The sequence below is a fragment of the Cynocephalus volans genome, chromosome 5 (assembly GCF_027409185.1).
Source record: "Cynocephalus volans isolate mCynVol1 chromosome 5, mCynVol1.pri, whole genome shotgun sequence".
In the NCBI taxonomy this organism is placed as follows: domain Eukaryota; kingdom Metazoa; phylum Chordata; class Mammalia; order Dermoptera; family Cynocephalidae; genus Cynocephalus; species Cynocephalus volans.
Window position 1 is genome coordinate 48,101,346 of NC_084464.1, and position 25,384 is coordinate 48,126,729.

Below are 25,384 nucleotides of genomic sequence, written 5' to 3' on the forward strand. Positions count from 1 at the left end.
GTTGCCAGCACTACACTCAGCCAGTGAGCTAACCGGCCATCCCTATATAGGATCCGAACCCATGGCCTTGGTGTTATCAGCACCGCACTCTCCTGAGTGAGCCGGCCCTTGTTGTTTCTTTTTTTTCTTTTTAAATCTCATTTCGTTGTTTTATCCTTGAGTGCTTACTTTCCTAAATTCATGTTGTAATTAAATTTTTCTATAGCCGAGAATGCTGTAGGAAATTTTTTCTGTTCCTTGGATTACATTTTCTTCTAGATTTGATTTTCCTCAATCACACTCATGCTCCTTTCTTTCATTTTTTTCTTTCATCTGTTTGCGTAACTACAATTCCATTTCTTTTTAATTTTTTTACACTGCCCCCTCCCCCCTCATTCCATTTCTTTTAAATGTCTTGTGTTTATTGTGGCAACTCTGACCAGACCTTTTGTTTGCTTCTGTATAAGCTGGATATATTCTCAGTTCTAACAGTATCTGTGGAGCCAGGGGCTCTTTTACCTGCTGGTAATCTTGTACCGACTGCGCCTATTACCAAGCTAGGGCTGAGTCTAGAGCTCACAGACCCCTCAAGCCCATTCACAGACTGGGTCACAAACCCTTCACATGCCAGGCTGGGTCACCAGACACCTCACACGCAGGTCTATGAGCTAGATAACTGGCCAAAAGGTCCTTGGAGCCATAGGTTGGAAAACATGGCTGCGCTGGGTGGACGCCTGAGGCAGACACCCACCTGCCTGCTTCACTAAAACTTCTCTCTCTCTCTCTCTCTCTCTGAAGAACACAAGAATAGCAACAAAACTAAAAAGATACAATGGCGCACATGCACACTAACTCCACACACACACACACACACACACACACACACACACACACACACACACACACACACACACACACACACACACACACACAATTTGCTTACAAAGGATGCTGAATCACAACCAACTGGACCTGAGGCAAAGGCCCTGACCAAACTATTCTATTTTCCCAACAGCATCTGTAGTCACTACTCAGATTTAACTAATGTTAGCATTTTACCATATTAAAAAGTATTGATTTACACAACCTATTTAGTACTTACCACAAGACCTCCATCTTTGCTCTTTTGCTACTGAGGAGTCTCCTCACCAGTTAAACAACTGATACTCTCTCTCCTTCCTTTCCTGACCTTGAGCCAACTTTCCCTTTCTTTACTCCATCCTAATTGGGACCTAATATTTTCTTAACTGCCTACAGTTTTTTATAGTCTCATGTTTAAAAAAAAAAATTCTTATTTTTCACCTCCACTAAGAAAAAGTACTAAAAACCAAGTTAGTTAAAATCTAGTAAGTGTAGAAAGTACAGCATTAATCTAAAAGCCAACTCAATAATCCCAGCTGCTTTCTTTTCAGCTGCTCAGGCACATATTCACTCATGGGCCACCTAGCCCCTCAGGAGCCCACCCACCAAAGGGCTGGAGACTTGGGAGCCAGAGGCCTTGGTACAAATCCCAGTACTGGCTTATCAAGAGAGTGACTTTGGCGAGTTCTGCCAGACTCTCTGGTCCTTGGTTTTCTCATCCCTAAATTGTGTGTGAGGCAGCCAGCTCTGTCCCAGCACAGAGAAGGCACTCTATGCATGAGTGCTGTCCCCTTGTCATCAGCCTGTTTCCCCTCTCAGGGTTAGCTTCTGCTCTCCTCTGCAAACAGGCCTCCTCTAGCCTCAAGAGCCATCCTCGAAATCACCAATGGCTGGACCAGACCCCAAAGATTCTTGGGCCACCCCTTCCTTTTGTATGAGAAGGTGAGGAAGCTGAGGCCCATGACTGGTGGCTGAATCAGGAGTAGAAGACCCCACCCAGTGCTCTTAAGTTTATGGGAGTCCTGTCTATTTCTGCTGCTTTCCCCCTGCATAGTTCTCTCCTTGGCTCCCCTAAGCCCAGTTCCATCCTCAGTAAAAATCACCCAAAGGGTAGCCACCATTTCCTCACAGCCCTATACCAAGCTCAGCCCTCATCCTCTTTGCTAACTCCCAGCATTTAATGCTTTCCTTCACCCTCTGTCCAGCCTGGGCTTGAGAGACGAGGACAAAGCTCATTCTTTCGAGTTGAACCCATATCTAGTTCTCCCTAGGCACTGGGCCTTCAGTGTTCTATGGAGGCCCCAGGCAGCTTACACAGGTGAAGGCAGCTACATTACCCTGCCACCAACACACATCCCTTCCTGGCTGAGGACAAAACTCTCAAGGATGTGCAGCCCCAACTGCATGTTCAGGAAGCCTCAGAAAGAACTGCCCTAGCCCCGAGGATACCTTGTGGCCCCCAGGATTCCCCCCCACCTGTCACCTGACCCCTGTCAGTCTCCAGGCATCTCAAGTTTAGAGCTGGGCAAAGCACTGAGGGCTGCATGTGTTGGGCTTTTGTCTAGATGTACAGCTTTGGGTCTGGGGTTACAAAAGGGAATATGGTCCTGACCCCCTTAAGGGTTTATGATCTTGTTGAGGAGACATGGAGGCAAGTATAAGGTGCATTTTAAAAACTAGACATTGGGAAGTAAGATGCTCTCCGAGAATTAAACCATAAAACAATACAAAATGAATCAGGACTGAGATATACAAAGTCACGTTAAGAAATGCTTCCCAGACTTGACTGTAATCAGAATGAATATATCACACAGAGAAACATTAAAGACTGTGCCCATCAGAAGAGGGGAGGGTGGCCACCAGTAGAAGCCCAGAAAAGGGTAGGCCTTATAGGCAGAGGCTGGCAGTGCCTAGCTGATAGGTAGATAGTGCCTCAAGTAGTTGGCATAAGCCAACTGGGCCTTGCCAGTTCTGCTCCTGTTGTTTTGATGGTGCCTCAGGCCATTGTGCCTTATTGCCGCCAACAAGCCCAGATTCTAGAGCAAGCATAACTGTTCTCTGCCTTCCTGCTCACCAAGCAACCTTCTAGTAAGCTGGTGTCTTGTCTGTTTGGGCTGCTATAACAAAATAACAGACTGGGAAACTATGGTACTGAGGGTACTTCAAAAAGTTCATGGAAAGATTCATATGATCTTTTAATTCTATTTTTTCATGAACTTTTTGAAATACCCTCATATAAACAACAGAAATTTATTTTTCACAGTTCTGGGGGCTGGGAAGTCAAGATCAAGGTGCTGGCAGATTCAGTGTCTGGTGAGGGCCTGTTTCCTGGTTCATAGATGGTGCCTTCTCGCTCTGTCCTCACATGATGGAAAGGGAAAACAGGCTCCCTCAGGCCCCTCTTATAAGGGCACTAATCCCATTCATAAGGACTCTGCCCTCATGACCTAATCACCTTCCAAAATCCCCACCTCCTAATGCCATCATCTTGGGGATTTGGTTTCAACATATGAATTTGTGGGAGCACAAACATTCAGACCATGGAAGCTGGCTTCCCATGTGATCTGCCTCCAGGAGAGAAGTGAAAGTTTCTACGTGGACATTCCTGTTTATGTAGCCATCTCTTGTGAGTTGTACCTCCGGGCCTTGGGCAGTGATCCTGTAAGGCGAGGGCCAGGTCCCTTTTTCCGGACTCCTGGAAGCCAGCCACCCCTGCCCCGTCACTCCTACCTAACCACACACCTCTCTGGATTCCAAAGCTTCATCCATGCTAAGTTGCAAGGGAATCTCAGAGAGCTGGGAAGTAGGGCAGACTGGGGTCGCCAGGGAGGGCCAGGCTTGAGCCCCATAAAGACAGGCTTCTGCTGTAAGCCCAGCACCAAGCCTGGGCCCGCACACACTAGGCTCTGCGTGAGTGTTTACTGAATGAATGCTGTAGAATGAAAAGTTACCTCAGAGGAGGCCAGGCGTGAGCTGGTCCCTGAAAGATCCTAATGGATTTAAGTAGGTGAAGGAGGGGCAGGAAGCTAAGACATTCCAGAATGAGGGGATGGGTGTTTCACAATGAAAATGAAGACACAGAGATAGAAACAGCATGATGTGTGCAGAGGACCAGAAGGAGGTGGACCTAGCATAGGCAGAAAGAGGATGTTAGAAAACACAGGGAGTCACAGGATAGGGCCAGATTGTGGGGGCCTGGAGCGCAGCAAGAAGCTGAGATCAGATGCAACAGGCAACGGGAGCCATTCTGGGTTACAGAGAGGACAGACATGGGATGAAAGTGGTGTTTGAGAATCTTCAGCTGTCTGGTTGGGCTGATGGGTGCCAGGAGAGGCGTGGGTATGTGGAGGGAAGAGACTGGGGCTGGGTGGGCACCTCGGAGGCTACCAAGTAACCCAGGTGTGGGGCATGGGACTGTCCACCACAGTGCACTATGGAAATGAAGAAGGTAGGAAACGCAGACAGAGATATGCACAAGAAGTGCTGCAGCATCATTTTGTTAGCAAAAGAAGTTGAAACAGCCCGAATGTTCATCAGTAGGAAAATGGATGAATAGATGGCCATATTTTTATGCATGGAATATTGTACATTAGGGAATATGAGCAGTGTGGATCTACATGCCTCACTATCAGCAAATGGGTGGTAAAAAGAAAAGAAAAGACAAAACAAGTTTTAGAAGGATCTAACCTGTGCTATTCAATGTGGTAGCTATTAGCCATGTGTGTGTATTTAAACTTAAATTAACTAAAATTAAAAATGCAGTTCCTAGGGGCCGGCCCGTGGCTCACTTGGGAGAGTGTGGTGCTGATAACACCAAGGCCACGGGTTCGGATCCCTATATAGGGATGGCTGGTTAGCTCACTTGGGACAGCATGGTGCTGACAACACCAAGTCAAGGGTTAAGATCCCCTTACTGGTCATCTCTTAAAAAAAGAAAAATACAGCTCCTCAGTCACACTAGCCACATTTCAAGTGCTCAAAAGTCACATGCAGTTAGTGGCTATCGTATTGGACGGTGCAGATATAGAGCATTTCTGCCATCACAGAGAATTCTATGAACAGCGCTGATGCTTTAAGCCATCCAAAATAATATTACATATTGTGTATGGATATGGAGTGTCTAGTAAAAGTACAACGGAAATCATGCAAATGTCAAACACCAAATTCAGACAGTGGTTACATCTGGAAAGGTGAGTGTGTCCGGGATCAGAGAAGGGATGCTGAGGGCTATGAGTACAATGTGTGCTCATTATATTATCTATGCCTTTATGTACTTGGAGTATTTCATAATAAAAACATTTTTAAAGGTGGGCTGGATATGAGGACACTGTGATGGAGATGGGTATAGGAGAGGCAGGAGACCAAAATGGCTTGAGTTTGTTGCATGGGAGCCTGGCAGAAGGGGGCTCTGTGGGAACATCTGACCCTCTTCCATCCTGGTAAGCACAGTCCCACATGTACCATTCAGCTGTTCCCTTGTCTCAGTCACCACTGTGTGTCCTGACAGACACTCTTCTCTGGTCCCTGTTGCCATGGTTACCTGGCCTCCAGACAGCTGTGATACAGGGTCAGGCACAAACCCCAGGCCAGGCACAGGCTGGCTTTCTGCTGTTTGCACACACCTCTTTGATGTCTCTCCTGCTTGCCCAGCCACAGCCCCCCGCCATTCTGACCACATGCCTCTTCCCACAGGTATTCCCATCCCAGTGTAGAAGCAAGCCCAGCTGCACACTCCTTGGAAGAGGGTGTCCCATTAGAGTCCCAGCGAGGCCTGGGACAGCTGTACTTGATCAGAATTTGTCTGCACCAGGCAAGAAGCCAATGGTCCAGGGGCGCACGAGTCTCTGGAAGTCTGAGCCAGGTGCCCAGCCCTGCTGAGGCCAAGGGGCTCCTGGCTGAAGGCCTGGGTCATTGGCTGAGTTGGCATTTCACGGGGGAGAGTGAGTCTCTGCCTCCACCGAGCTGCAAAGAGCCTGGCCCTCCTTATGATTGCCCTCATCTTTGGGGTGATCCCCTGTGGCCCCAGCTGCAGGATGATGCCCTGTCCCCAGAGCCCATGAGACACATCAATAGCAGAAGCCATGAGCCCCAGACCAAGTGCTGAGGCATCTGGGAACCTCCTGCCTCTTTCCTCCTATTCAAAGCAGCTACCATTTATCAGGTGCTGTTTGACATTCATTTTATTGAGTCACCCCAGCAACTCTTTGATTTTACATATGAACAAAGTGAGGTCTGAGGAGGTAAACGGTTTGCCCAGCTAGGGAGTGACAGGCAGGGGTAGAGCCTGGATGGGTCTGACTTGATTCCACCTCTGAACTCCCTTGACCTGCTGTCTCTCTCCCTTCCTCTGGCACATCCTGCCTCCCTGTCGGTCCATCCATCTGTCTCTTCCTCACTAGCCTCTCAGCCTCACCTCCCTCTGTCTGTCCCTCAAGTCTCCCTGTCTCCTCCTCTTCCTCTCCTTCCCTGACCACAGGGGGAAGGGAAGCATACTTTTAATGTATTAGTCTTACCTATTGAGTCAAGTTTTAACCCATCACTCTTATTTTTAAATGAAGTAAACCATTTGAATTTATTTTATTTTAATTTTTAAAAAATACCTAAACTAGGTTGAATTGCTCTACTCGCCCATGGGCTTCTCACCCCAGCTTTCCATGCTGCCCACCTCACCCTGGCTTTGAGACTCCCCTTTGCGAGTCCCAAGAGGAAAAAGACCTGGGCCCTGTCCTGGGGAGCTTGCCTTCTTGCTGGGAGGACAGGACTCAGAAACACAAAGATAAGTCACTGTGCAGCGACGGTGGGCTTCCCCAGAGTACAGATGCTATGGGTTCCAGCCGAGAGAGGCATGTGCCCTCATGGCCCACAGGAGCCAGGTGGCCTCTCTAAGATGGCTCACTTCCCTGGGGACATTCCTCTCTCACCCACGCACACACACGCCACCACTGCCTTAGGGGGAGGACTGTGTGGAGAGGGATCCTTGAAACTGCTTCAGGGAGAAGGAACTTGGAAGGGGCTTATGGAGTTTCCGTGAACAGGTGTCACATTTAGTTTGAGGAAGGAGGTGAGGCAGGGCTGCTAGGAAGGAGGTGTTGGGGGTGGTTGGCGTGGGGGAGGTAAGGAGAGGCAAGGTCGTAGCTCAGAACACAGAAGGACAAAGGCAGGGACAACTCCACAAATGGGAACGTGTAAGTCACTGTTGGGGGAACAGGAGAACTTTCCAGTCTCCTTCAGGCCCCCAGACACAAGCTCCAAAATGACAGCAATGATTAGCCTTTGCGTGGGGTCATTCCTAAGTTGTCCCCTCATTATTCCTTCTCAACAAGGCTGGGCAGAAGGAGCCTGGGTGGTCCCAGCAAGCTGCAGGCCTCCAACAAAGCAAGGGAGGAGGAGAAGGGCGGGGAAGCAAGAGCAGAGAAACCAGACGGGGGCCATACTCCAGCTCAGGAGACAGGGGAAAGCGAAGGAGACGGGTGGGTGCAGCTGCCTGAGAAGCACAGGTCTGAAAAGCCAGGAGGGCAGTTTCCAGGTGAGGGGGCTGCCTGGGGTGCAGGGCAAGAGGCACAAACCGAATGGAGGTGAGGACCGGAGGGCTGGCATTTTCTTCTCTGTGATCTCCTGGTTCAGAACCATCTATTTTTCAGCATTTTGTACAGACAGCTTCCATCCATATATCTTGGGCATTGTTGTCTGAAGCCCTTGTGTCCTTTAAAATGATCTTTGCGTTTTCCCCACTGATGCTACCACCAGTTTTAAGTTCACTGTGATGGACCTAGAGTAGAATTTCTTATCAACTCCACCCTTGTCGTATCATCAAGAGTCTGGGACTAGGAAAGCCAGGTTGCTTGGGTGGTTTGGATTCAGTGCCCGTGACCTTTTGTTTCTATGAAAACACAGTATGTGGCCAACCAGCCATCTGGCTTGACCTTGACTCCTAAATTCAAAAAAAGAACATACTGAGCTACACTGGTGAGAACGGGAAGTAAGAAAATAATATCAAAATGTATGAAAAAGCCCTATGTCCAAATGGGAGTGATTCAGAGTTGTCTATAAGACCCTGAAATGATTGACAACCTAATGCCTAACCTTGGGAACTGGCTGAGTAAATTACAGGACAGCTACTCTATGGAAGGTCTGCAGATTGAAAGTGGTGCTTATAAAGATACAAAGTGAGTTGAAGAAATTATTTAGGATAAATTATCTGGAAAAAGAAAAGGACCCAACATTGCTATCGTTTCATTAAGGAAAGAAGAAAAGATGCCAGAACTAGACTTCTCAAACCATCAGTGATGACAAACCAGTCTATTTTTGTAAAATTTCCAGTCTATCACAAACAGTTTTATAAAATAAATGATTAAGGGACTTTCAGTCAAGATGGTGGAATAGATAGTTCCCAGTGCCACCCTCTCCCACAATCAACAAATTTACAACTATTAAAAAGCAATGACTGTCAAGCTGGGACCTCTAGAGCTCAGGGGAAGAGGAGGAGAGACCTTCAGAGTTCATGAAGGCAGGAGAAGCCACTATGAGAGAAACAAAGGATGACTACAACCATTTCAAGCCCCTGCCGTTTCAAAGCAGGAGCTGCTGAGTGCATGGAGCATGAGCTGGCAAAAGCTGCTGCTGTGCTCTTTGTATGAAATTGCTTGGAGGTGGCAGGGGAGAAGAGAGCTTTGGTGGCCCCCAGGCCAGCAAGACCACTAACAGGGTTCCCGTGGACCCACGTAGGAATGAGGAGCCATAACAACTTAAAAAAGGAGCCACTCAGAGGCTGGTGAGTTATTGCAAGGTACTGGCACATGGCCTGTCTTATGGGAAGTGTTTAGAGTGCAGGGGGATGGGAGGGAGGGGGAGACGGGCCCACCAGGGAATCATTGGGGCACACAATGGACAGCTGATCTGCCCTCCAGTCAGCACAGGATCGCTCAGTGGAGACTGGTCAGGAATATAGAACTGCAGGGGGTGCAGTTTGCTGAAAAGACTCAGGCCCAGAGCAGAGTTTCCACACAACCCAGCTGTACCAGATCTCACAAGACCCAGAAGTGCTTACAAGGTCAACAATTAAAACCTCAGCTGCACAAAAAGCCCTCCCAGGGAATCAGCAGCAAAGCAGCAATTTAGCTCAACCACAGAGCTCAAGTGCTGGTCCCCACAGGAAGTTCCCCCATTTTAGAAGTAAGCAAAGGACAATAAATTAGTTCCAGTGCAGAGTTTAAGTGGTGGATGTAGCTTATAATCCAACACAGAACTGAAGGAAAAAAATAAACACCCACAGATCAGAGACAAAATTTTTATATTAACCAGAAAAGGTCTAACACCATCAAAGGACACCTATAAAACCTAGGTGAAGGACGGGAAGATCCCTGGACTCCCAGGCTGGAGTGGAGAGAGGGCTGGAGGTCTCAGCCATGCCCCCCCATGTCTGCATCCAGCCCAGTGATACCCGAGCCCCTGCCAGAAGCCCCCAGGCTCCTGAACTGGGCTGGGGGTTGGGGGCCAAGGGCCTTGGCCACACACCCAACATCTGCATCCAGTCCACTGATGACCATTGGAAGCGCCCCGGGCTCCTGAGCCGGGGTGGGTGAGGGGCCGAGGACCTCAGGACATCCCCCTGAGGTCCACATTCAGCCCAGCCATGACTGAACTACTGCCGGAAGCCCCTTGGGCTCCTCTGTTGGAATGAGGGGGGCACCATGGGTCTCCACCATGCCCCCTCCCCCCTTCCTCATCCTTCCACCTTGTTCCCCTCCCCCTTCTTCACTCCCCCTCCACCCCAACTGCTCCACGACAACATCTTAGAATGTAAAAAAAAAAAAATAATAATAATAATAATAAATAAATTTTTTAAAAAACAAAGAAAAAAATGATTAAACACATATCCATCAAGGACTTGTATCTAAAATATGTAAAGAAAAAAATAAGATAATAAAATAAAATATGTAAAAAACTCTCAAAACTCAATAGAAAAAAATTCAATTAGAAATGGACAAAAGGCTTGAACAGTCACTCCACCAAAGAGGATATATGGATGGCAAATAAGCACATGAAAAGATATTTAATATCATTATTCATTAGGAAATGCAAATTAAAGCCGCACATCTGTTAGAATGCTGTATCAGCTTCCTAGGGCTGCCATAACAAATTACCACAAACTGGGTGGCTTAAAAAAACAGAAATTTATTCTTTCATAGTTCTGGAGGCCAGAAGTCTGAAATCAAGGTGTTGTCTGTGACATGCTCCCTCTGAAAGCTCTTCCAGCTTCTTGAGGCTGCTGGCAATCCTTGGTGTTTTTTGGCCTGTGGCTATATCACTCCAATCTCTGCCTCATCCTCACATGGCCTCCTTCCCTGTGTGTCTCTGTGTCTTCACACGACCTTCTTATAAAGACACCAGTCACTGGATTTAGAGCCCACCCTAATCTAGTATGATGTCATCTGAACTTGATTATATCTGCAAAGACCCTATTTCCAAATGAGGTCACATTCACAAGTACTGGGAGTTAAGACTTGAATGTATCCTTTTGGGGTAAATGATTATCCCAAAATTGTTACTTCAAACCATAACAATGACTAAAAATAGAAAATAGAGACAACAAATACTGGCTAGGATATGAAGGAACTAGATCTCCCATACATTGCGACTGAAAAAGAGTTTGGCAGTTTTTATGTGAGTAAATATGCACTCGCCACATGACTCTGTGATTGCCTTCTTGGGCACGTATCTCGGAGAAATGAAAACTTACGTTCACACAAAAAATCAGTGCACAAATGTTCATACCAGCTTTATTCATAATAACCCTAAACTAGAAACCACCCAAATGTCTTTAATCCAGTGAGTGTTTAAACAAAATGTGGTACATCTATACCATGGAATACTATTTGGCAATATAAAGGACTGAGCTATTGATACACACAACAACCTGGATGGATCTCAAGGACATTTGTACTTAGTGAAAAAGCCAGTTTCAAAAGGTCACATGCTATGATTCCATTTACATAACAGTCTTGAAATGATAAAACCGTATCAATGGAGAACGAAGTAGTGGTTGCCAGGGGATGTGGTGGTGGGGATGTTGCTTTATGGTGTTGGAACAGTTCTGTATCTTGACTGTGGTAGTGATTACATGAATCCATACATGAGATTGCATGGAACTACACACACACGTGAAATGTGAATGAGGTCCGTAATTCAGTTAGCGTTAACTTCTGTTGTCAGTTTCCTGGATTTGATATTGTACTATAGTTTTTTAAGATGTCACCACTGGAGGAAGCTGGGTAAAGGGTTCATGGGGCTCTAAGTACTATTTTTGTGACTTCCTTTGAGTCTATAATTATTTCAAAACAAAAAGTTTTTAAAAATTGCTAGAAAAATGAAATGAAAAGCAGATATACAAAATACAAGCCCCAATTTTTAAAACGGAGATTCAACAGACAGAAAATGACTGTCCAATTGCTGTAAGAGTTTCTATACGCTCACTCTCATTTTCTGCTCCTGTCGAGCAGAGGAACAGTAACTAGTGTCTGGACCAACCCTGGGCAGTGGACCACATTTTGAGTGATACCTCCCTTTTTCCCTAGTGGCAGGTCCCTGGCTTTTTGTCACTGTTTCAGATGTTCCCTAGGCAACATTGGGGAAACCTCTCTGAGCATCAATTTTCTTGTGTGGGGTGATTATCAGACCTACTTTAAGTGTGAGCATCCAAGTGGGAAAAGCTCCATGAGCCATGTAGGAATGTGCACATGCAGAGCGAACTCTGGCTGCATGCCCTTGGTCCCCACTCCGCTGGTAGTTGGTCTCCCAGTCTTCGTTCCCATCTCACCCTCCCCTCTCAGGCAAACCAGGCTCCTTGCTCTCTGCCTACTGCCAAATGCACCTTGCATCTCAGCCAGGAGGCCTCCCCATCCACATCCCAGCACTGCTCACACCAGCACTCCTGTCCCTCGGAGGGGGTATGTCCTCCCCTTCCAGCTCTGAGCTCCCCCAGGCCAAGGGGTCTCCTCCCCAGGAGAAAAGTCAGGCCAGGCTGCTGTATTTTTTCCTCTACTACAACTTAAGACTATTTAAACTCTTCTACCTGTAATAATAATAACAACGAGTGCATTCATATTGGCTCATATGAGCACTTACTATGTGCCAAGCACTATCCCAAGCCCCATCCATGTACTGACTCATTTAATGCTCACAACTATACTATGTGGTAGATTCTGACACACGCTACAAACACATCATAAAACTTATGAACTTAACCACTTATAAGTGCACAGTTCAGTGGCATTAAGTACATTTCATTGTTGCCAACCGTCACCACCATCCATCTCCAAAACTTTTCATCTTCCCAGTCCACAACTCCGCACCCATTGAACACTAACTCCTCATTCCCTCTACCAGCCTGTCTCAGGCAAGCACCATTCTACTCTGTCTCTATTAATTTGCCTGCTCTAGGTACTGCATATAAGTGGAATCATGCAAGATTTGCTCTGTTGTGTCTGGCTTATTTCACTTAGCATGATGTCTTCAAGTTTCATCCATATTGTGCAGTGTGTCAGAATTTCCTTCCTTCTTAAGATGAAATAACATTCCATGGTATGTAATATCTCAATTTGTTTATCTATTATTTGCTGATGGGCATTTGGGTTATTTCCACCTTTTGGTTATTGTAAATAATGTTGCTATGAATATTAGTGCAAAAATAAGTATCCGTTTGAGTCCCTGCTTTCAATTCTTTTGGGTATATACCCAGAAGTGGAATTTCAAGATCATATAGTAATTCTGTGTTTAATCTTTTGAGGAACTGTCATACTATCTTAAGACAGTGGCTACACCATTTTACATTCCCAGCAGCAATAAACAAGGTTCCAATTTCTCCACATCCTTGCCAACACTTGCTATTTTCTGTTTCGTTTTGCTTTTACCTTCCTTCCCTCCTTCCTTCCTTCCTTCCTTCCTTCCTTCCATAATAGCAATCCTAAAGGGTATGAAGTGGTAGGTACCTTATTGTGGTTTTGATTTTCCTTTCCCTAATGATTAGTGGTGTTGAGCATTTTTTCATGTGCTTACTGGCCACGTGCATATATCTTCATTGGAGAAGTGTCTATTCAAGTCCTTTGTCCATTTTTTAATCAGGTTGTTTGCTTTTGTTAAGTTGTAGGAGTTCTTTATATCCAGATATTAATCCCTTATCGGATACATGATTTCCAAATATTTTCTCCCATCCTGTGGATTTGCCTTTTCATTTTTTTGATTTTGTCCTTTGAGATGTAAAAGGTTTTTTTAAATTAAAAAAATTTTAATTGAAACATATTGATTGTACATATTTAGAGGGTACAGAGTTATATTTCAATACATGTATGCAATTGATCAACTCAGGGTAGTTAGCAAATTCATCATTGCAAACGTTTATCATTTCTTTTTGATGAGAACACTTCAATTCCTCTCTTCCAGACATTTGAGAACATACAATAAATTATAGTTAATTATAGATGCCTAGCACTACTACTGTACATCACTAAAACTTATTTTTCCTAGCTGTAATTTTGTGTCCATTAGCCAATCTCTCACTATTCCCCCTCCCCTTCCTGAAAGTTTTTAATTTTAATGAGGTCCTATTTTTTTTGTTGTTGTTGTTGCCCATGCTTTTGGTGTCATACCTAAGAAGTCTTTCCCACATCCAATGCCATGAAGCTCCTGTATTTTCATCTAACAGTTTTGTAGTTTTAGTTTTTATGTTCAAGTCTTTGTTTCATTTTGAGTTAATTTTTGTATATGGTATAAAGTCAGGGTTCAACTTCATTCTTTTGCAAGTGGTTATCCAGTTTTCCCCAGTCTTGTTGAAAAGACTATTCTTTCCCCCATTAAATTGTCTTGGCACTCTTGTCAAAAATCATTTGACCATATACATGAGGGGTTATTTCTGGGCTCTCTCTTCTATTCCATTGGTCTAAAACTGCCTGTCTTTGTCAGTGCCATACTATTTGATTACTGTAGATTTGTAGGTAAGTTTTGAAATCAGAAAGTGTGAGGTTTCCAACTCTGTTCTTTTTCAGGATTGTTTTTACTATTTGGGGTCCCTTTAGGTTCCATATGAATTCTAGGATGGATTTTTCTTTCGTTAGAGTGTGGTGTTGATAACACCAACATCCAGGGTTCAATCCCTGTACCTGCCAGAGACTGAAAGAAAGAATAGATTCTTCGATTTCTGCAAAAAAAGTTATCATTGGGATTTTGTTAGGGATTGAATTGAATCTGTAGATTGCCTTGGGAAATATAGACATCTTAACAATATCCTCTAATCCATGAACATGGGCTGTCTTTTTATTTATTTGTATCTTTAATTTCTTTAAGCAACATTTTGTAGTTTTCAGTACACACGTCTTCTGCCTCTCTCTGGTTGTAGGAATGCTGGTCAGAGCTCACTCCATCCTTCTGGCCTTTGAAACTCTGGCTTCAATAGTTACAAATCTTTCCCATGCACAGATTGCTTAGCTACTGAGGAAGGGAAAATAACAGAATGCTATGCTTGTGTAAGATAAGGGGAATGACACCAAAACCCCGAAGATAAGCAACAAGAGGCTATGGGGCACCTGGAAATCTACTTCCACGGACTTTCTCTCTTTGGCATAGCTCCGCTTTTGTCCCTAAGTCCCTTACAAGCTTCAACTCCTCCTTCCCGGGGTAGCGGAGAAGCAAGTGTACAGCACTCGGATCAATACTCTGCTCAGTCATGCCCTGTAAGTCACCACCTGTCAATAGTAATAGTAATAAACAACTCCCTGTAAACCATGTAGAGTTGCCTGCTTTGTTCTTTGGTCTTAGGATACCATCTCAGTTTGGTGGACATTATACTGTTAACTGACACTCAGACATTGGTTAAGTTTATTCCTAAGAATTTTATCCTTTTTTGTTGCTATTGTAAATGAAATTGTTTCCTTAATTTCCTTTTTGGATTATTTATTGTTAGTGTATAGAAACAACAGAAACATCTGATTTCTGAAACAACTAAAACAACTGATTTGTATCCTGCAAGTTTGCTGTATTTATTAGTTCTAATGCATTTTGTTTGTTTGTTTGTTTCCTGGAATCCAACTTTTGCTTTTACTTTTATCTTTACCTGGACACGGGGCAGGGACAAGTTTTCTTGCCATCTTCCAAAGCCAGTGAGTAGGCTTTTTCTAGGTCCCTACTTGCTGAGGGTGCGGTCTTCAAGGATCCCAGCTGAACTCAAGAGTACTGGTTCTATTTTCCTGCTTCAGGAAGGCCAAGGCCTCGGTCCTGCCCCTGCATGGTCACTGCAATGCAAACGTGTAGCTGAACTTATTTCCCTCCTAACACCCTCCCTAGAGCTCCTGCTGCAGCAGCTCACTCACCCTTCTGCTTTTCTGCTTTTTGATTTCAAAACCAGAAACATATTTCTACATATTCAGAGCAGGAGGGGTCCCTGCATCCCACTTCCAGAGGAACACTCAAGCCAAATTTTGTCCATAGTGAAAAGCCCTATTTCAGAATACAGCTAGAGTGGGAAACACCTTGGCCCCTCCTCCCATAAGCAAGGGTCCTGCCTAGGAGCTAGCCAAGGCCATGTCATGTGGGTGCTCATCTACTGTTACTGAGGGCCTACTATGAGCCAGATACCGTCTGGGAGCTCTATTTCTCATTTATTCCTCCCTCATCATCACTGATTCAGTTGAGAAAGCTGCTGACAAAACTACAGCAAGGGGCAGAACAGGATTCAGACTTAGGTTGGCTCAAGCTTTTACCAAATATATCTTCCTCATTTTCACGCCACCATCTTCTTCATCTTCCCCATCCTCTCTATGTGTGGTTTCCTTCCTCTTATCTGTCCGCAGCACCCAGCAGGTGTGGCCTGGTTGCAACTAGCCGTCACTCTGAAGAGGTTACGGTGATTTCGCCCCTTGAGGATCTGTTCACAACTCAGAGGGACTGTGGAACTCACATGGCTCTTGGCCTGAGCCCCCGTTACAGAGAGAAAGAAGGCTTTTGCCAAGGACTCCAAGGGGAGTGCACTTAACTCTGGTCGGGACCCAAGGCACCCGGCCCTCCCTGAGACATTGTGTGAGCCAGGCTGGACTTCCAGACACAACCCCTACTGCCCCACCCCAGCCAGGGTGGTGCTTGTGTGGGAAGGACTTTAAATCCAGCTGCCAGACCCCAGGATGGGAGAGGCAGGGAGGGCTGACCACCATGCACAGCTCCTGCAGTCTCCTGGCTCTGCTGCCGCTGCCGCTGCCGCTGCTACTGCTGGTGGCCACCACAAGCCCCGCTGGAGCCCTGAAGGATCATGAGAAACGTGAGATGGTGGAGCTGCACAACCTCTACCGCGCCCAGGTGTCCCCACCAGCCTCGAACATGCTGCAAATGGTGAGTGTGGCTGGGGCACTCACCTGATGGGATGGAAGGGGTGCTGGGCAGGGCCCCCACTGGTCCCTCCTCCCCATTCCTTGAAGCTATCTCAGAGACTCTCTGATCAATGACAGAGTCCCCGACATTAATAACTCACAGGTCCCCATAAGCAGCCCCATTATACAGATAAGGAAACCAAGGTTCAGAGGGACTTGCTCAGGGTCATTACAGCCAAGCCTGGAAGCCCTGGCTTCTCACTCCAATGACCCCTTGCTAGCACTTCCTAAAAGGCACGTAGCCCTGGGAGGGGGAGCACAGGAAGCTCTTTATACTTTTGTGAAAACAGTCTTTCAGATGCCCTCCGAGGAGAAGAGGAGAGGAGGCAGGGCAGCGGGGTGGGTCCGGCTCCTGGGGCGGGAGGGAGGCACTGAGGAGGGGTTGAGAGCATGAACCAGAAGCAGAGAGGGCTGTGGATCTCATAGCTCAGTTCTGTCTCCATCACCTACAAGACCTGTGATTTGGGGCAAGTCGTGTAACCCTTCTGGGCCTCTCTTTCTCATCTGTAAAATGGAGTCATAATTAGACTTTCATATATATCGACATGGATTGAATCTCACAGATACATTGAATGGGAAGAAAATGAAATCTCAAAAAAATGTACACAGTAGGGTATATTTATGTGGAGTTTGAAAACATGTAAAAAACACTATTTATATACTGGTGAAAGAAAGATGCAGATGTAGTAAACATACATGTATGTGCGTACAGACAACAGAGCCAGGTTCAGGGTGGTGGGTCCTCTATCAGGCAGAAAGAGCTATTTGATGGCAAGGTTAGGGGCAAGATGTCTATGCTCAGGATTAAAGGAGATAAAGTGAGAAATTCACTCCCCTCCTGCCCTCCCTGAGGGCTGGGCTAGCTTATCCCCACCAGCCACCCTCAGGTGGCCTGGAAGGTTGGCGGTCAGTGTCCAGTGACCCCCATAGTTGCAACCAGGAAACACGGCAGCAAGCCTGGGTCCCTGAGACCTCAGCTCTAACTTTGGCCCTGTCCAATCTGGCTAAGTCACCCGTTCCTTTCAAAGGCCTCTGTTTCCTGCTGGAAATATGGAGCCTGGCAAATCCCTGCCTTGAGGGTCAGACAGGATGACATGTTAGAAAGATTTAGGAAGGGCTCTGTACATACACACAGAACCTCCATTGGCAACCAGGAACATAGACAACAAATCAGGAGCCTGGACGCAGCTCTGCCAACAGCTCCCTGATGGAGGCCTGGGACTCATTGGTGGGCCTCAGTCTCCCTATTTGTAGATCAGAATGGAAACTACAGCTGTGCTCTGCAGGGGGGACTGCTTTCAGCAGGTCCCTGTTTCAGTCATCAATAGTTAACAAGCATCTGTTGAGCACCTACTATGTGCCAGCACTGTGCCAGACACTGGAGATACATCACTGCCCTACCCCGAAGGAGTTTACAATCTAGCCTGGAGTCTTGCAGGTCATCCCAGACACTGATCCTGGTCCCCAACACCCTGCCCCTTTCCCATTCCTAATCTCCCATTATTGCCAGAGTTGAGAGACCCTCAGGGGCCAGTGATTTGGGACAAAAAATGCCCAGAGAGGGAAAGGGACTTGCTGGAGGTCACAGCAGTGGGGCTATCCCAGCCCAGTGCTCCCATCCCCACTCCAGGCAGCTGCTCCTGAAAGCATGGAGTGGGGAGGGAGTGGGTGTGGCCACCCAGCCCCCTCCCCTCAGGGTCACCCAAGCTCTTAGCTCTTTGTGGACCGTCTGGCTCCCACAGCTGGCTGGGCCCCCAGAGGGTGGAGCAAGAGTTGCTGCCAGGCCATCCATTTCCAGGAGAGGCCAAGGACAAAGCTTAATGGGATCCAGGCCTCCTTCCTCAGTCTTTTGGGTCAGAAGCTTTGTTAATTCCTCTTTCCATCCACACTCAGCCTTTCCTCCCAGCCAGGGACACAGAATCTCAGAGGCCCCCTAACCTAAAATGCTCCTTCCCACCAACTCACCTGAGGTCCCCACTGAAGAACATTGATTGCCATTGGGATCTGACAGCTATTGAGTTATCACATTAAATGTTACACAGAGACACTTTTCTTGGGGAAAATGGCTGTCAGTTGACAAGAATTGAGAGCACTTAGGAGTAGCACTTGGGAGGGAAGCCTGGAGAGGGTAAAGGCGTGGAGGCTGGGCTGTCCCAAGGGAAGAGGACAGTGCTATCCCTCCAAGTCAGATTTATAGGAAATGGTTTGAATAAACAACCTGGCCTTTCAACATCTCCCTGGACATCTTGTGGTCTTCAGCGCAGTTCAAGCAGCCCTGGGAGGTAGGCAGAGGCATTGCTACCCACATTTTACATAGAAGGATAATAACAACACTGTCACAAAACGTGGCATTCAATCTTCCCAACGTCCTATGAGAGTTCAGAAAGGCTAGGGAAACTCTCCCAAATCACACAGCTGGTGAACGGGCTCAAGTTTGGCTAACTGCAAGGACTGGGGTAGCACCCTCCCACCTCCCCACACAAGCCCACCTGCAGCAGAGACATGTTCCAGGTCATGGCCAAGAGTCACCCCGCTAAAGAGGGGGGACGGAGGGAGGAGAGTCTCCGGCATCCAGGGGCCATCAGGACACCCTCAACTTTCTGCTCTGATCTCGCCTGCACTGGGCCCAAGGCATCCTCTCCTCCCTCCACCACCTGCCCTGCAGAGATGGGACGAGGAGCTGGCAGCCTTCGCCAAGGCCTACGCGCAGCAGTGCGTGTGGGGCCACAACAAGCATCGCGGGCGGCGCGGCGAGAACCTGTTCGCTAACCAGGACGAGGCCGAGGCCGTGGACGTGCCGCTGGCCATGGAGCAGTGGCACCGCGAGCGGGAGCACTACAACCTCAGCGCCGGCACCTGCGACCCAGGCCAGATGTGCGGCCACTACACGCAGGTGCGAGGTCGGGCGGGCCTGAAGGTGTTGGGTGCCGTCACGTGTGCAGGGGGCGGGGCCGGGGCGGGGGAGTCCTTCACCGGATCTCCCTTCACCGCTGGGGCGTCCCTGGGGTGCTCTCTCTCCTCTTTTATAAAGGACCTTAGATCCTTTATAAAACTCGTCTTTCCGCAGCAGTCAATGTGTTGTCTAGGTCTCTGACGAAGTCTGCGTCTGTAAAATCTTGAAAACCTAGGTCGCCCCCTCGGCCACCTGATACTGAAGACACATAAGTTAGGTGTCACAGAGCCATTTTCATGGACTGTGGTTACTGTCCTAGGCAATAGTGTACCGGGCTCTAAGCAGTCCTGCCCCTGGCTCTTTGCCCCAGGAACAAATGCCCCCTAACCTCTGTCTCTTCTCTGACGCTCTTTTGTCATTTATCATGGTGTCTAATTTGCTGCCTCTAATCTGCCAGGGACCGATAAAGCAAATAGACGCTTTTGTTTGATTTTTCTGTTGCTTTTGAAAACTATGTGTAAAATAAGAGCAAGTTGTTACTGAAGGAAGATTTCAGGGAGCCTTCTGACAACATTTCCTGCTTTTCACAGTCACATTTTACTTACGTTTGCGTTCTTACTGCACTTTGAAAGTTTGGGCTTGCAGATAAGATGTGTGTGTAGGGGAATCAGCATCCGTGTTACTGAATTCTTTTTTCTCCTCTCAATGCTTATTTGTGTTACAAACAGTAACGTGACAATTTTTAAAAAGCCAACCATCTTCCCACCCACGTCCACCAATTCCATTTTTCAGTGCCTCTTTTGCTTGGTATTTTTAGTCTTAATCTTTAGGGAAGGAAATCCTAACAGCACCCACCCAGGTCAGGAAGTTGTGAGGGCCCAGCACCCTCCTTTCCCACTTCCCTCTGGACCCTGCCACCATCATCTGCCCCATACACACACATGCTCCTGCAGCGATTGTTGTCGGTGCCCAGCAGAAGTGTGTCTGCCCAGCTCCACCCCAGCTTTCTCTGGGGCTGAGGGCACATGCACTCTGGGGTCATTTCTGCCTGGGAGATGCCCAGCAATAATATGTGAGGGGCTTCAGCTGATTTAAGCAGAGACTCCTGGGTAGATGGTACCTAGAAATAGCAAGAGGAGGCTGCTATTCTCACCCCATAGCAGGGCACAAAGGTTGTTTGATTTTTTTTTTTTGTAACATAGTTTGATTGTACATATCTGTGGGTACGAGTTGAATATCAGTGTCTGTGTGCAATATGTGATGCTCAAATCAGGATAATTAGTATATTCGGTATTATACAATGCAATCGTTTTTCATGGCCCTTTACCAATTCCGCCTTCCCCTCCCTCCCCCTTCCCCTTTCCGGTTGTTTGATTAAGTTTTAGACTTAGGTCAGAACTTGTTCTAGCAGCTAGGTAGACCCACACCTAGAAACAGGCAGAGCAGGTCCCTGTTTACTTGTGATCTGGGGGAAGTTCTGCTTCCAGAATGGCTCCTTTTGTTCCTTGGACTTCCCTGGTTGCTGATGTTTAAGATTCTACCGTTTGGGGTTCATTCCTTTGGATACGTCAATTGTTTAACATTCAAGGGCCTCTAGGAAAAGCCCACTGGAAAAATTCAGGAGGGTATATGAGAGCCCTGGAACTGAGGGAAGATATTGAGAGGAAAAGAGGCTTGATGAAGTGGTGTGAGTTTTGGCAGGGGAGAATAGACTGTTCCGGACAAACTACCCCCCACCCTGCACCCCCCCACCTTCAGAGTTTTGTCCTGAAGTTGCATGTCTTCAGGGACTTGGATCTTACAGGCTATAGCGTGTCTCCTCTCCTCACCCATAGAAGGCTGATGTAGAGGGACACCAGGGAGGGGCCATGCTACTCAGTATGGGGCTAACCTGCTGGGTTTGCCCTCCTTCAGGTGGTCTGGGCCAAGACAGAGAGGATTGGCTGTGGTTCCCACTTCTGTGAGAAGCTCCACGGCGTTGAGGAGACCAACATCCAGTTACTGGTGTGCAACTACGAGCCCCCGTAAGTGCTGGGGGAGCCCTGAGAATGGGGTAAGAGTGGGAGTGGGCAGAGCCAAGGGGAGGACTGAGTTGGGCACAGCCTACGGAAGTGTGTGGGGAGGTGTCGATCTGGGGGTCTATACCCTGCAGGGATCTGTGAGGGCACCAGTGGGGGTCTGCTATCACTGGCCAGAGAGGTCCACCCAGCAAGTTAGCGGCGGGCAGGCAGCAGACCTAGGGGCACTCTCCAGACGAGGCGTGTGTATGGGGGTGGGGACAGGTGTTGGAAGGGACCCATCCCTTCCTCCCAGCACTCTTCCCACCCCTGTAGGGGGAACGTGAAGGGGCAGAGGCCCTACCAGGAGGGGACTCCGTGCTCCCAATGTCCCTCCGACTACCTCTGCGAGAACTCGCTCTGTGGTGAGTCTGGGATGGGGCGTGGCGCGGGAGGGCGTGCTGTGCCGACACGGTGGTCTAGAGCCTTCCCGGGTTCCCTGTGGGTGGCCAGGGGAGGGGCCGGGCGGGCGCGACCACTAGGGGCCCTCGGCGGCTCGCTTTGCCTCCCTGCTCAGCCACGTTGGTGGAGGAGAGTCCGGCGGCTCCCAAGGCCCGCGCTAGGCGGGCGGAGCCAGAGCGGGGACGCGGTCTGAGGACCCGAGCGGGCGGGCCTGCGTGCGGGGGGCGTGTGACCAGCGGGAGTCCGGGTGGCGACGTCCCCTGAGAAGCAGAAGTGCGAGTGCGGAGAAACTCGGACAAGGAGGTGGATGGAGGAGCAGTTGTGTCAGTTACAAGAAGTGACGTTTATTAACGGTGAGGGGCACGTCCGCTGGAGAGGTGTGTGCACGTGTGTGTGTGCCCTGGGCGGACGTTTGGTCGTCTCGCCTCGGCTGTGGTGGGGTGCGGGATGTGGGGTCCCGCCGGCAGCACTAATGCCGGTTCTTGTCCGTCTTATCAGAACCCGTCGGAGGCCCGGAAGAGCCTCAGGATTTGCCTGACCCGGTAACTGAGGCCCCGTCCTCCCTGGCAACTGAAGCGTCCGGCGCCAGGAAAACGGGTACGCCCTCTTCCCTAGCAACGGAGATGCCATCTCTCTTGATAACAGAGCTCTCAGGCTCCCTGGCAAACAAGGCTCCGCCAGCTGTAGAAACTGAGGCCCCCCCTTCTTTAGAGAGGAAAGACCTCCCCTCCATGGCAACAGAGGCTCCACCTTCCTTAACAGCTGAGGTCCCTTCCATTTTGGCAACTCACAGCCTGCTCTCCTCGGATGAGGAGCCAGTCACCTTCCCCAAATCGACCCATATTCCTATCCCAAAATCGACTGACAAAGTGGCCAGCAAAACAAGAGCGCCCTCCATGAGCCCAGAGAGATCTCTGCACCCCGAGATGTCCCTGACAAGGGCCGGGGAGCCCCTACTTCATGCTCAGGAGGAGGCTGAGGCTGAGGCTGAAGCCGAGTTGCCTCCTTCCGGTGAGGTCCTGGCCTCAGTTTTTCCAGCCCAGGACAAGCCAGGTGAGCTGCAGGCCACACTGGACCACATGGGGCACACCTCCTCCAAGTCCCTGCCCAATTTCCCCAATACCTCTGCCACCGCTAATGCCATGGGTGGGCGTACCCTGGCCCTGCAGTCCTCCTTGCCAGGTAAGGCCTGTAGCATCTGTCCTACCTTCCTTCCTGGTTCCAGAATGTCAGCACCTGCCCGCAGCATAGGTGGTATGGGCACGGTGGGGCATGCACGCTCTGAGTAGAAGCTTTCTCCCTGGCTGCTGCCCACCCCCTCCCCCCCTTTGCATGGTGGGGTAGGTGGGAAGTCAGGCATAGCTGTCTCCAGGCTGAGGCAAAGCCTCTCCCTTCTCACAGGTGCAGAGGGCCCTGAGAAGCCTGGCATCAAGCCGGAGCTGATCTCGGGCACTGGTCAGGTGTGGGGTCCTCTCCTGGGACTACTACTACTGCCTGCCCTGGTGTTGGCTGGAATCTTCTGAAGGAGACGCCCCTCAAAGGCAAGGCCTGGTGAGGGAACCCTGGCCTTATGCCCTTTCTGGAGTGTCTTCCTCCAACTGAGAAGCCACAGCTTCCAGGGCAGGTCCTGCTCTGTGGCCCAGCAGTCCCCCTTCACTCCAGCTTCTGGCCAGATTCCAGGCCAGCATTCTTGTCCTCTCAGGAGGCTTCTACAGGGCTAACCCCTGGTACTACCCCAGGAGTGCCTCTGCATCTAGGGAGGCCCACCCCTCAGCCAGCTGCAGACTGTTCTGAGCAGCATTCCTGTGGCCACATGTGCCCATTCTCAAGTTGTCCTGTGGCCATGGGTCTGCTGTCTCAGGGGCCAAGGATCTCGGGCTCCATAGGAACCCTTTGGCCCCTCCCAGTCCCCTGGCCTCTTCCTTAAGTCATCTGAGTCCAGGGCTTTCCCCAGAAGTACCTCCTGCCTTCCCAGGGTGAAGAGGTCAGCTGTCCTCCTGCCATCTCCCCCACACTGTCCCCAGTCCCCAAACAAGACACTTTCTGGCTGAAGGCCCACTGGAAGGGAAAGGTGGCAGGGCATGTGCCTCATCCACAGCACCTCAGAGGCACAAGGCCTGGCTGGCTGCAAGCCCAGGGGGCCGCCCGATGACTGCGCACTGGGCCCAGACCCTTCCCGTCTCTTCCACCTGAGTCCTGAGGGTGGGGCTGGGGATTCTGGGGAGCTCCCTGCCTGCGTGGCCTGGTGCTGTCTGCCTACGGGCTCTTCCTGAGTGCCTGTGTAGCTGGGGAGGGGATTGTAAGGACAGATGAAGGGCAAGCCCCATCCAAGTGGGTTCTAAGCGTGGGGAGGCAGGGACCTGGGAAGGGAAGCAACCCCTGACGCCTGAATAAAAGCCTGTCTGAGAGAACCTAGAGTCTCAGTGCCTGTGAGGGGCAGGAGGCGAGGGAGGGCTATCAGGGAGGCCCTGCAGAAGCCCCTGTCTCCTCGCCAGCCTGTGGCAACACTTCCTTCTCTTTCACACCTCTCTCCCCCAAATGTCCCATTTAGTATCTCCTCTTCGGGGAACGCTTCTTTTCTTCCTATAACTTCTACCCCACCCAGATCACAGGTAGCTGACAGGAAGGGGAAAGAGCCAAGGGAAGGCCAAGGGGACTGAGCTGATTCTCCCAGCTCCAAGAGTCACCAGTGGGGACTAGGTGAGTTCAGGGCCCAGCATCAAGGTGTGGCATACGACCCCTGGGCACAGGGGTACTGCTGCCCAGGCCCATCTGGGACACAAGGTGGGAAATGTACTTCAGGCAGGACTTTGCCAACTCCCCTGGTGCTTGGAGGAGACCTGAGAAAGGGTTCTAGAGGCCAGACACTCCCCCAGGGGAGCGGAGCAGAGCAGAGCAGTATTGTCCAAAAATGCCATGGGCCAGGAAAAGCACGAGTGTATGGGCATGGCAACTGTCTCCAGGCCTGAGCAGGAGGGTGAGCAGTTACAGGACACTGGCCAAGTCGGGCCAGGGCTGGGTGCTGACATAGAACCAAGGAGGTTCCCTCTTTCTTTCTTTATATGTTTTTTGTTTTTTTTTTTCATTTCTATTAAGATATAACTCACATATGTAAAATTCACCCATTTCAAATATATAAACTCCGGGTTTTAGTATATTCACAGTGTTGTGTAACCATCACCACAATTAATTTTAGAACATTTTTATCACTCCCCAAAGAAATTACATACCCATTTCCCTTCAACCCCTCACCTCTAAGCAACCACTATCTACATGCATTTGTCTATTCTTAACGTTCCATATAAATTCTTGACAAATAACATGTGGCCTCTTATTATTGCTTCTTTCACTTAGCATATTTTCAAGGTTCATCTATGTTGTAGCATGGATCAGAAGTTCATTCTTTTTATTGCCAAATAATATTCCATCCTATGAAATACGTTTTCTTTATCCATTCATCAGGTTGTTTCCATTTTTAGCTACTGTAAGCATTCATGTACTAGTTTTTGTGCAAACATAAGTTTTCAGTTCTCTTGGGTGTATACCTGGGGTGGACTGCTGGGTCATGTGGTAACTTTATTTTTAACTTTTTGAGGAACAACCAGACTATTTTCCAGAGTGGCTGCACCGTTTTATATTTGCAACAACAATGTAAGAGGGTTTCAGATTCTTCACAGCCTCGCCAATGCTTGTTATTGTCTGTCTGATCATAGCCATCCTAGTGGATGTGAACTAGTATCTTTTGGCTTTTGATTTGCATTTCCCTGATGACTAATGACATC

General features: G+C 48.6%; 1 protein-coding gene across 1 annotated transcript; it reads left to right on the top strand.

Annotated features, from left to right (window-relative positions):
- The first annotated feature begins 16,025 nt into the window (after positions 1-16,025).
- On the top strand, positions 16,026-24,013 carry PI16 (peptidase inhibitor 16). The gene is made up of 6 exons (XM_063097371.1): positions 16,026-16,212; positions 18,916-19,143; positions 21,058-21,167; positions 21,477-21,565; positions 22,101-22,784; positions 23,004-24,013. Exons 1-6 carry the CDS (start codon positions 16,036-16,038, stop codon positions 23,123-23,125), a joined length of 1,410 nt encoding a protein of 469 aa, XP_062953441.1. The 5' UTR covers positions 16,026-16,035; the 3' UTR covers positions 23,126-24,013.
- Positions 24,014-25,384: the final 1,371 nt, after the last annotated feature.

Coding starts and splice junctions, on each gene's coding strand:
- PI16 (XM_063097371.1), top strand. CDS start 16,036: ATGCACAGCTCCTGCAGTCTCCTGGCTCTGCTGCCGCTGCCGCTGCCG. Junction 16,213..18,915: donor CCTCGAACATGCTGCAAATG/GTGAGTGTGGCT, acceptor CCTGCCCTGCAG/AGATGGGACGAGGAGCTGGC. Junction 19,144..21,057: donor TGTGCGGCCACTACACGCAG/GTGCGAGGTCGG, acceptor GCCCTCCTTCAG/GTGGTCTGGGCCAAGACAGA.